This window comes from Syngnathoides biaculeatus, chromosome 5 (assembly GCF_019802595.1).
Source record: "Syngnathoides biaculeatus isolate LvHL_M chromosome 5, ASM1980259v1, whole genome shotgun sequence".
NCBI lineage: Eukaryota > Metazoa > Chordata > Actinopteri > Syngnathiformes > Syngnathidae > Syngnathoides > Syngnathoides biaculeatus.
The window spans coordinates 28,392,922-28,405,318 of NC_084644.1; the positions used below are offsets into that span (position 1 = coordinate 28,392,922).

At 42.3% G+C, this 12,397-nt stretch overlaps 1 protein-coding gene across 2 annotated transcripts in view; it reads left to right on the forward strand.

The window, feature by feature from the left end:
- The window catches only part of kcnn3 (potassium intermediate/small conductance calcium-activated channel, subfamily N, member 3), a 91,194-nt gene extending 86,387 nt beyond the window's left edge, over positions 1–4,807 (forward strand). For both annotated transcript variants that reach the window (XM_061821115.1, XM_061821116.1), the window contains 2 exons: positions 1,308–1,377; positions 3,886–4,807. In XM_061821115.1, the coding sequence (XP_061677099.1) occupies positions 1,308–1,377; positions 3,886–4,278 (463 nt within the window). In that variant the 3' untranslated portion in view covers positions 4,279–4,807. The remainder of the gene's footprint in view (positions 1–1,307; positions 1,378–3,885) is intronic.
- Positions 4,808–12,397: the final 7,590 nt, after the last annotated feature.

Below are 12,397 nucleotides of genomic sequence, written 5' to 3' on the forward strand. Positions count from 1 at the left end.
CAGTAATGCAAGTGCACCTACTCAGTCGCCGTTATCTTTTTGTGTGGTGGAAATGCGCTCAATAAATTTGCCCATCGAGATTCGGCGGCGTAGTTCTCAGTATTTGCGAGTTATCTTCAAACATGTCGCACAATTCTCTGAATTCATGAGTTTTGAAACGTACAGTGGTTTAGAACAGCTTTCCATTGTACTCTATATACAAATTACCTTTGTTTTTTTTGTTTTTTTGAAAATCCCATGAAGGTTCATAAATTGTATGATTAATGCGATATTTTTTTGTGATTAATCATGAGGCAACACTTTAACTTTGACAGCCCGAGATTAGGTATTTGTCTACATGTGCTCTGGGATTAATTGGCGACCAATCCAGGGTCATGCCTGATGTCATCTGGGATTGGCTCCAGCTCACACAAGACTCAAATGTGGACAAGCATGAAAGAAAATGGACAGATGGAACCACTATGCGATCAATAGAAGAGAAAGCCTACTAGAACAATTACATTTACTTTGGAGTTAATCTGAGGCAAATTTATTTTGATTCCCGTTCATCATGAGTTTGAATGGGAAGGTGTGAACACTTGTGCAACCACATTATTCCCCCCCCCCTCCCCGAAGATTGTTTTTCAGTCGGTTTGTACAGGTTGTAGGTTGCATTCATGTGGAAAAAGATTTTTTAGATTCCCTGCAAACTTGTCCAAATCCAACTGAAGCAAAGGTAGGCCCCCCCCATCCCCCCACCAACTGTGATCCAAACTCCTCTAGACATAAAATCAGTCCGCTTTTATATTATAACGGGTTTTATAAATGGTGATGAGAACTTTCTCGTGATTGGCCTGTGTTCTGACAGCTTGACGGCTTTTATTTATAATTGCCTCCAAGGTCATTTATTAAAAAAATGAAAATAAAAAATTGTATTCCTAGTTGTTTATTTCCCCAACGGCCTCATTATCCCCAAGGTCCCTTTATATTAAATGCGACTCGTATTTATTCCTCCGTAGCTCTCACTTCTGACAGAGCTGATAGATTTCGTCCTGTGATTTACGAAGTCGGTAGCGAGCGAGCACACGGTGCATCCGTGAATGTTTGCGCACTCGCGACGCAGCCAGACGCGCACGACGCAGGTCGCAATGAAAAAGTCAAGCGGGCCAAGGTGACCCAGCCAAAGTGTTGTCGTCGCTCGGCACCGCCGGGGATTAACTCTCCGCGCTGGCCACTCGGTACACGCTGAATTGCGACTTTGTACGGCATTGTCGGCATTTCAATGTGTGTGATTGGGAGCATTGCGCGTGTTTGTGTGTGTGTTCCAGATTGCGCAGTGTGAAAATGGAGCAGAGGAAACTCAGCGATCAGGCCAACACGCTGGTGGACTTGTCAAAGGTGAGTCGCAAACCACGCAGCCCGGGTTAATGCCCTCGTTTAAGACGTTTCCTGACGCACAATGGTGCCGTCGCCATGACGACCTGCCTGTTTGCCTCTCCTTTGCAACCGGAACAGGCGTTAGAAAGCGGGGATGACTGAGTGTGGGAATGAGAGGAGGGAAGAGAGGAGCCTTTTTTTTTCTTTTTCCTTCTGTGATGTGTGGTGTGGGTGTCTGAGAGTGTGATCTCACACAAGTGTGTGTGTGTGTGTGTGTGTGTGTGTGTGTGTGTGTGTGTGTGTGTGTGTGTGTGTCGTCCTTGCTTTCATTGTCAGCTTCCACATGTTCCACAGACTTCCCTCCAACTCACCCCTCTCAGGCGGCCTATTTTTACTTGCGCGCCTTCTTAACCCTTTCCAACGTCTCTCCTCGTTACATTCAAACACAAAACAATATTGTTCTCAGCACATTTGGGGTCAAGACTGGGCCTCCCCCAAGGCCCGACAACAATCCCAGAGAGCGGTAAGGTGGTCTCGCCAAATTTAGCGACTAGTGAAGCCGATAATATCGCTGCAGCCGCGTTTGTACTGTCTTCTTTAAAATGTTGTTCCCCAGTTTACGATTGTTGTCTATGGATCCACTTTTTCAGAAGTTGAGAACAATAAAGAAAACATTCTTCAGAACCAGCCCATAAAAATATATCATGATTTCATATTGATATCATATACTGAACACACAAACATCACAAAATCACGTTCACTCACTAATAGAATATTCTTTTTTTTAAATGCTAATTTCTCAAGTTAAAATGGTACAAACACATCAAAGTTATTGATCAGTTTAATAGGCGTGACTGAATGAGCACACAAACTTACCTTTGTGGCTGACCACTTCCTTCTGCACCAAAGTATTACAGTTATCCACGGCTTACTCAAATCTTTCTGATCTAACTATTAATACTACCAGACTGTGTTTTATTGTCTAAAAAAAATCCAGTCCTTCAACCTTGAGGCGACATAGTGCACACACCTTCCAGAGAGTGAGAGAAAATGTAGAATTTTACATTTCTCAGACAGTTCAAGCATTTAGAGGGTTTCATGAACTTTTTTTTTCTCAAGCTTTTTTCACTATTTTGAATTGGTTAATAATGCATGAAAATAACAGATGACGTGGTGACAGACCAATCGTAATCATTTGTGTAAAACTTAAGCTGACTAGGCGTCATGGTGGGGCAACTGGTCTGAGTGTTGGCCCTCACAGTTCTGAGGACCGGGGTTAAAATTCCGGCCCCGCCTTTGTGGAGTTTGCACATTATCCCCTTGCCTGCCTGGCTTTTCTCCAGGCACTCCGGTTTCCTCCCACATCCCGAAAACATGCAACATTAATTGGACACTAAATTGCTCCTAAGTGTGATTGTGAGTGTGGCTGTTTGTCTCCATGTGCCCTGTGATTGGCTGGCAACCTGTTCAGAGTGTTCCCTGCCTCCTGCCCGTTGACAGCTGGGATAAGCTCCAGCACTCCCCACTACCCTTGTGAGGATAAGCGGCTAAGAAAATGGATGGATTAATGGATATTAAATTGACTATATTGTGACATCTAAGGTTTCTGCCCAACAATGGTGACTGGCAATACACAGTCTCTAATCCGTGCAGCGTGGCCGGCCTCACCACTGTTTTATAAATTTTGCCGTTCATCCTGGCGGGTTCTCTTCTGTCACATAGATCACCAGACACCTTCCGCCAAGTGTTCCAGCCCGCTTGGACCCGTTATGATAATGCGTTCCACGAAATAATTTCTACAATGATCCAGATCGGGCGGCATGGTGGATAAGCTGGAAAGCGTTGGCCTCACAGTTCTGAGTTCCCGGGTTAAATACCAGACCCGCCTGTGTGGAGTTTGCATATTACCCCCGTGCCTGCGTGGGTTTCCTCCGGGCACTCCTGATTCCTCCCAGATCACAAAAACATGCAACATTAACTGGACACTCTAAATTGCTCCTAAGTGTAACTGTGAGTGCGGCTGTTTGTCTCCATGTGCCCTGCGATTGGCTGGTAACCAGTTTCAGGGTGTACCCTGCCTCCTGCCCATTGACAGCTGGGATAGGCTCCAGCATGATTCGTGACCCTCGTGAGGATACGCGGCAAAGAAAATGGATAGATGATCCAGATCCGCTGTTCACATATTTTGAATGTAATTTATCTGACATCCACCACACATGTTTTTGGAACTCAGAATCCCTCCGCTTGTGCACTGGTCAAATTTACCAAAATTGCGTTAGACCAGCAGTGTACCTACGGTGCTGTACATAGATCTGGTCCAAGTAGATGGAATGACTTTCTGACGGGCACATGTCCAAGGAGACACTTTCGTTGCCCGGTGTGCCCAGCTTGGTGCAGACCAATCTGCCAAATTAGCAGAGCGAGCGGCATGCTCACATGAAAATCAAGATATGTACGTTTTTGCACTCCACCGCAGAAAACAGATCCCTACGTATGAGTCGACACCCTTCTGTTCTCTCGCCTTTTTAGATGCAGAGCGTCATGTACGAGCTCATGTCGGAGCTCAACGACCGCAGCGAGGACCTGGAGCGCCAGATGTTGTCCCTGGAGCAGCGGGTGGAGCAGCTCACGGCCGGCTTCAACGCGCTGCCGGCGCACCTCTCGGCCACCCTCAGCGCCCAGCACGCCGCCCTGGTCCACCTCCTCCGGGAGAGAGACTCCAAAGATGCCAGGGAAGAAGGAGGAGTTGCGGTTCCGCTTTCTCCTGCAGCTTCGCTAACCGCCACTCCGGCTGCGGCCACGCCAGTTTCAACTCCAGTTGTTCCTCCTCCCGCCCCCACACTGGCCCCCCCAGAGCCGCCCTCTCCCGGCCCGGAGGGGAGCTTGGAAGCGAGTCAGAACGGCAACACCTCCACCTGCTGAGAGAACCCAAGAGAGGACAACCCCAGATTCAACCAGAGAGAAGCGGCGAGCTGACAAATGAGCCTCTCAAATTGATGAAGATGGGACAAACGGGGAGAAATAATGGGAACGTGGGGGAGGGCCGGCATGAGTGATGACACTTTGGTGGAGTGGGGGGGGCTTTCCCTTTTTGGAGCGATGGAACAAGAGAAATTCAACAAGAACGGACTCGAAAAGGTGCGGGGGCAGAGGAAGGACGTCAAGAGGGTGAGAAATGGCGCTGAGAAGTATAAAAGGACGAGGAGGAGAAATAACGAGGACTAATTATATGAACACTGAATGGAATCAACTCCTTGAAAAAAGAAAAAAGCCTTTATCTTTCTTTCTCTCTCTCTCCTGCTCTCTCCCCCCTCTTTCTTTCACTCTCTCCCGTTTTCCGTGCCCTTTCATCAGGAATTAATGACCATGACTTTTTATCCTTATGATGAATTTTCTATCCGAATGCTAATTGTGTGATAACGAGCATCCCTTTAACAGAAGGTTAGATCAATATGACTGGGACTTATTTAAAAAAAAAAAAAAAGTGGCATGCACAGCACACCCACAGCGTCACACACACACACACACACACACACACACTTTCCTAATGCCCTTTACATAACCCGAGAGCCTATACTGCCAGTAGTTGATCCGCACACAGCCACTGCCGACCAAGGAACAATTTATATCTTCGATGAGATTCCCGTTGCAGAGTTGTGACACTAATAATCCACTGAGCAACACGAATAACACCGCAAGGACGGCAAATGTATGAGTGTGCGTTCACGCCCGCCGTGTGGTTTTCGCATTGACTTTAATTTAACTGCAAGTCAGGCACGCAGATTTGTTGTCATACGCTTATCAAATGTGGCTTGGATGGAGTGAATTTGCGTCTTTGGGACAAACGGGAGTCATTGCAATTTTTTTTAATCCTCTCAAGAAATGACAGCTATCATTTCATGCTTATAATGTTTATACTTCATGATACAATGTTCCAAAAGTTCTTTCGAAGCTCGCGGTGGAATTTGATAGATTTCTATAAATAATCCAAGCATGATTTGACTTTTTTCATCTTAAGACATAAATTCTGGGGCCTCAGCATCAACACACACATACTGTACAGAAATTACTGATGAAGAACATAAATAAAACGAATTTATTACAAGGAACATGAATAGAAATTAACCCCTTGCTAAGACATTTTGTGCCTGCTCAATGATGACATTGTATTGTGACAATCGTCGGCGAGCTAATGAAACGATATTTTGAGCCCAAGCCCTGACATTTTGACAACTAAATGAATTATTATTCGACAATAATCTCACAGCCCTTTGCCCTAAAAACCAACACTGTCATGTGGCTATATTAAACGAGCCATTTTCCATTAAAGCGAAACCGTGTTAGCGAGCTTTGTACATAACGTTAATTACTATAAATGGGCATTCGAGTACCTTGATAGACTAGTGTGATGATTAGCTGTCAAATAATTTTAATTTTAATTTTTGATCTTCTTCTGAATGTTCTGAGCTCCTGCTTCTATTCCGGTGGCATATTAAGCAGAATAATGCAGCCCGAAGAGGTCGGACTTCAGTAGTTGCTCCATTTGGATTCCATTTCACTTTGATTCCACTGACTGAATTCTTAGCAAGCCATCAATTGATTATTATGCCTGCCATATTTCGTATGCTATTTATATTAAAGACGCTGTAAAGTTTTATTTTTCCATAAATTTTGAAGAATGTAATGAATGTTAAGAGTTCCACTCACTAATGTGTATGAAGTCCAAAACCCAACAAAATTCTTGACAAAAGCTTCCACACAGTAATATCATGGTGTCATACATCCAGATTCAGTTGATAAATAATTAATATTAAAACTTTATGTTTGTTTGTTTTCCCTCTCCAAAATGCTTCAAAGCTGTACTATATCTACCGGTGCTCCTCGGTTTTACGACACTCCCAACATACACGGTTCTGAGGTTATGAATAGTGTGCAATTAGCTAATTTTATAATTTATATTCATGGCCTGCAAGTGTTTTCATACCAATATTTAGAGTAATTATGACTTTACTACTGCATTAGGATACATTAGCTACATGCTACATTACTGGGCTTTCTTAAATCAGTGTCAGATTTCATTTATCCTTTAATACCAACCCATCAATACGTCAAAAATCAGTTTAGAATCAATATTTATTTAATAACATGACAAGCATTAAATTTCAATCCATCATACTCACCAGAGAAGCTGATTGTTAAATGTATTCATGTGTGCAGATCGCCATAGACAAGTTTTGCAAGTCCAAGTTGCCTGGAATGTTTCACTCTGACCAACCAATCAGAGGACAGAAAAATGCGACCGCCGTCAAACGTTAGCACACTGGCCCGTGACAGCAAATTGGAAACTATAAATTGTTGGAGAAACCGTCCCGTCGCAGATCAGTGGTTCTCAAACTTTGTGCACCAAGTGCCAGCTCATATATTTAACTCTCCAAGTACTACCATAATGACCAACATCAAAATATGCAACATAGTAGGCCCAAGGGTTCATTAAAAAAAAGCTGATTTTTTTTTTTTTTTTTTTTTGCACAGTTGCATTTAAATTTGGGAAAAGAAAAAAAGTGTACAGAAATACTGGTTCCATTAAAAGGTATTTCACAAGCCATAAATTGAATTGAAGTTGTACTGAGATAAATCTTTAAAATCAAACTATTGTTATTGTGCAAGATAAAATGCAAATCTATAATGTATTTGATTTTTTTTTTTTTTTTTTAAGAAAACGTTCAAAGCAGATGTTTGCACATCGAGAACATTCATTGAATCAATCAAGCTTGGATTTATTTCTTTATTTCAGTGATTCTTTTGCATGCCATACTGGAGGAAGCCCATGTGTAGTACTACCGGTAATTGTACCAAAGTTTGAGAATCACTGATCGAGGAGGTGGCACGGTGCTGCTGGTAAATTGTTGGCCTCACAGTTCTGAGGTCCCGGGTTCAATCCCGGTCCCGCTTGTGTGGAGTTTGCATGTTCTCCCCGTGCCTGCGTGGGTTTCTTCCGGGCACTCCGGTTTCCTCCCACATTCCAAAAACATGCAACATTAATTGGACACTCTAAAATTGCACCTAGGTATGATTGTGAGTGCGGCTGTTTGTCTCTGTGTGTATAGCAAGTACAACAGCCAAGTTGCCAGTTGCTAATAAATGAATTAAAATAATAATAAATTAGGATGTAAGTGTTGGTCGATGCGTCTGATTGTGTTGAGGCTAGCAGAGAAGGCCTCACAGAAATAAATTTGTCGCTATCGTCGGAAAGGAACTCTGTCGTAAAACCGAGGACTCACCTGTAGTGCCCTGTGTCAAATCATGACAGGAACCACTATATTGTCATTAGAAATAATAATAATAACCTCACTGTTATCATGAATGTATGCTTGAAATTGCTTGGTCCCACACACGTGCACATGCACACGCACTCGCGCACACAACTCAACAACCAAAGTGCTCTCTCCGAAATGGACGCAAATAAAAGGCAGCCAAGGTTGCCGTCACCGAGGACACAAGATGGCAGGACGCATCGTGGACACCTTGTCAATATTTCTCCGAGGGAATAACTGTGAAAATCCGGCTTTGGACTTGTTAAGCGTGCTGAACTGCTGCTGCTGCGGCGGCGGCGGTGGCTGCGCTTTTTCCGCCCACTTTCAAAACAACACTAGGTGGACTCTGATGAACACAAATAAACCTTACAAAGGATACATGGCCATGAAGGAAATACTCTTGAAATACTGTACTTATTTCATAACATTTGGAACCGGAGGTTGTTTAGAAATCGGAAAAGTACGGTGACAAGCTGACCCTTAACAATGTGGAAAAATGTCTTATAGCGAAATGCCGTGGCCGGATTACATACTTACGTGGATTTGAATATAATTGTACAGTTTGCTGTTAATCGACAATTCTAGCTTTGTATCGCTTAGTCTTTTCTACCATTATAGCTGATATCTCATATTACTATAGTATTCTTCTCATCCGTCATGGCAATTATTACTATATTAACGATAAATTGAAGGAACGTCTCGGGGGTATGAAATTATTTTGTAATTTTATTTTATCAGAGAGAATAAATAAAGTATATATCTAACGTGGGAGAGCCCAACGGTTTCTCTGTGCTTGTGTTTACATATTTTGTGACACACGGAGTGATGCATCCTTTTTTTGTTAACTCCACACACACACAAACACACTACATTATATTCCAATTACTATAACTGATAATTATAGTGTTTCTGCAAGTTCATCTTCTCTTCATTTCCAGCCTCTAATTGTCGTCTTTTGTGTTTTATTTCTCTCCATAGGAACATTTGCTCATTTTGTGCCCCACTTCCACTAATGGAAAACAATTGTGCTTATATATATATTTTTTTTCTTTTCTTTTTTCAAATCCCCTGCGGTGATATTCCCATTGAAGTTTCTCATTATTTTCTCCCTTCAGTGGTTTTCGGCCTAAATGCAAGGGCTGTGTGTGTTACGTGCTTTTTAGATTCAAAGGAGACCCCAGACCCCCCAGCCCACACCAGCTTTGCTTTAGTGGCATATTTGCAGTATCTCGAATGGCCAATTTCATATTTTTGTGTATCTTTAGCGTCTTTAGCTCTGTTACGTGCAGACATTTCAGATTTGGATCATCTGGTTCGCAACAAAAGAATAGTTGGCCAAGTTTTAAAATGGGGGTGGGAGGGGTGATGTATAGGCAACATTTGCAAAGAATTTTACAAAAATAAAGTAGAAATCTTATGAGGCTAAAGCTGTAATATTATGAGGAAAAAGTTTTACCCTGAGAAGAATTACAAGAATAAAGTCATAGTAAAGAAAAATGCAATGTTATGACGATAGGGATAAGTTTGAAAATTTTTAGAAAAAATATTTTCTGAGAATATATTTATATTTTTAGCCTTGGATTCTTAAACAAATATAAATGGGCGCGTCAAAGAAGGAGTCACTGTATATAGTGGCATGACTTGGCTTATAGCCTTCTTTGAATTCCAATCATTTGTGTTATTATTGTAACGTGTTTATTAATGGAAGTAAATATAACATTATTGCACTAAATAAAAACACACAGTAACAACATGTTAAATAAAACGCAAATAACGGCACAGTTTTAGCTGGTATTTTTTATGCATTCAATGAACATTGTGCCATTCCTTCTGGTGTGTGCGGCTGCTGGGTGCAAAGCGTGACACAGAGACATTTCATATATTTGGATGAATAAAAATTTGGACTAGCTCTTTATCTTCTTTCAAACGACTGCAAACCTCTACAACAAAACGTTTTTTAGAGCAGTACACAATCAATATTTATCTAATATTATGACATGAAATAATGTCTTTAATTCACGTAAAACATTGACTTTTTCACCAATTATGGCTTCTTGTTTTCAACTTTTTACAATAATACCTTGACTTTGTTGTCATAATTCTCTGTCTTTCTTATACTTGCCGGGACAACTGTATTTTTACAGCTACAGTCAGTGCTGCTTAGTAGAATGCAACAAGAACCAAGTTAACTGGTGGCAGGATTGTTTACAACACAGCAATATGAATATGACCTTTAAAGCGCTCTTTAAAATGTATCCATTATGGCGAGTGTCTCGTCAACATTTAGGAAATAGTTGTACGTAGTATTAAATATTTCATCGCTCGCAATGCTGCACAGTCGAAAGTTTTCACCACAACTTGTGAAATGTGTCTGCATCTTGTTTGTCTTCAATTCTCAGCTATTAAACACCAAGCTTTTACTGATGGATTTGCACTAATATTTTCATTTTTCGTCGTGTGTGATTCATCCCCCCCTTGAGTCTGTTTGAAAGGGTAAATTGATTCCTTTGCATTTGTGAAGAAACTCCATTGTGTATTGTGCAAAAAAAAACCAGGTTAACTGAGGTGTGAATGCAAGGCGGCGCTTTACTAGCAGGACGGCGATCAAGTTAATATCTGCGTTATCGGCCACCGGGACTCCTGAAGCTTTCGTCGACTCTCTTGGTTCTGCTCTACGACAGCACGGCGACAAACCGTTGCCGTGACTTCAGAACTGAAACCCTTACTAGAGGACACAACAAGATACAAGTTTAATGCATGTAGTGGTACACTTGCCTTACTTCAGTGCAGGCAGCGTAGGTTTAGTTTCCACTCGGGGATGGCGTAAATGTGAGTGTAAATGGTTCTCTGCCGTTGACAGGGACGTCCAACTTTTGAGGCAACTGTCCCAGAGGCCTCACAATTTGGGGGGTGTCCCAAAAATTTAACATGAGTTTGAGTGTGTGACTGTTTTCATTCTGAACACAACCACGTCCCCAGCTATAAGAGGGTGTGCGCACTTGTGCAACCACATTACCTCAGTCCTAATATCAAAATGATTTTTTTTAAAGTCACATTAATGCTGGAAAAGGCTTTCTAAGGATTTCATACTCCGGGGTTCCAAGAGGGGCCATCTTGGACACAACCACCTAGGACTGCCCACTCGAAACAGGTTGAGTTCTAAGATGCTGAACTAAAATAGGCTGTGTGGCCCGTCCAAACATTTACATTATCAAGGGTCCTGAATTATTTGTGGTTTGAATCCATATTTACTGGAAATTGTGAATTTTAAAAAGCACATCAGACCACAGTACAGCTCTGTCCTTTCCTGACATCATGTAGGCGACCTACTGTAATGTTTGATTCCTGCACCATTTTTTCCCATAACATTGATTAATTGCGTACGAATAGGTGAAGGTGGGGGTGGCGAGGGGGACGATCATGGTATGATCCATCCATCCATCCATTTTCTCATCCTCTTATCCTCACAAGGGTCGCGGGGAGTGCTGGAGCCTATCCCAGCTGTCACCGGGCAGGAGGCGTGAACTGGTGAACTGGTGCCAGCCAATCACAAGGCACATAGAGACAAACAGCCGCACTCACAATCACACCAAGGGGCAATTTAGAGTGTCCAGATAATGTTGCATGTTTTTTGGGGGGATGTGTGAGGAAACCGGAATTCCTGGAGAAAAGCCATGCAGGCACGGGGAGAACATGCAAACTCCACACAGGCTGGTCCGGGATTGAACCTGGGACCTCAGAACTGTGAGGCCAACGCTTTTCAGCTGAGCTACCGTGCTGCCTTCATGGTGTGAGTAGTTATAATAATCAAATGATCTATAGGAACAGCGGACGTGAAAAAGATAATTCTGCAGGAAATACCAGCAGCCTAATAATTTGACACTCGTGAGACAATAATCACGTACGTGTCTATTGAATGCAAATTACAGCGTGTATTTTTGAGCATCATTACATTTTTTCTTCACGAGGCATGCTTGACGAATACAAAATACTTTCAGGTCTCATTTATCACATTTAAATGGGTCATTCTTATATAATTTGATCAATAATGGTACAGACGTTCCCCAATGAATTTCACTTTGAAACTCAATTAATTGTCCTTATCTGAGTATTTAAATTATTAACTGTTGAGCTAACCTCAAAATTGCAAAATTTGAAAAATCATTTCCGAGCATCACATGAAAGTGACCCATATAGTTGCTCTCTATTATCACACAACATGCACGTAAATTATTCGAACGATGGTCGCCAATGTGCAAAATATTGCTCTGTATGGCTTCCTTCCTTGCCATGTCTACGGCATCCCTGCTCTTATGGTCTGTCGTTTCCCGAGCAACCACGGCGAGCTCCACCGACACGTAGGAGTCTGAACATGTGTGCTTTTTATTGTTAAATTGCCCACGGACGTGTGATGTTGTACATTTGTGCTTGTGTTGGGCCCGTCCGAGCACCGAGATGGAAGGAGTACTCGTCCCACACAATGTGAATCCGTCCCTGAGAGGCTTGAGTAGGCTAGACCAAGATGTTCCCCTGGAATGCCAGCTATCATTTTAATTTACGGTGGAAATTGCAAAGACAATCACAAGTTGTTCTCATTTCAAAACAGTGGAAAAGGCGCATTCACTTCCAGAACAATTTCTCTAGGTTCGTCAGAATTTCCACATTTTCAGCATTTTTTCAAGTATATTACCATGGAACCATAATGTTCAAGTGCACAACATAATAAG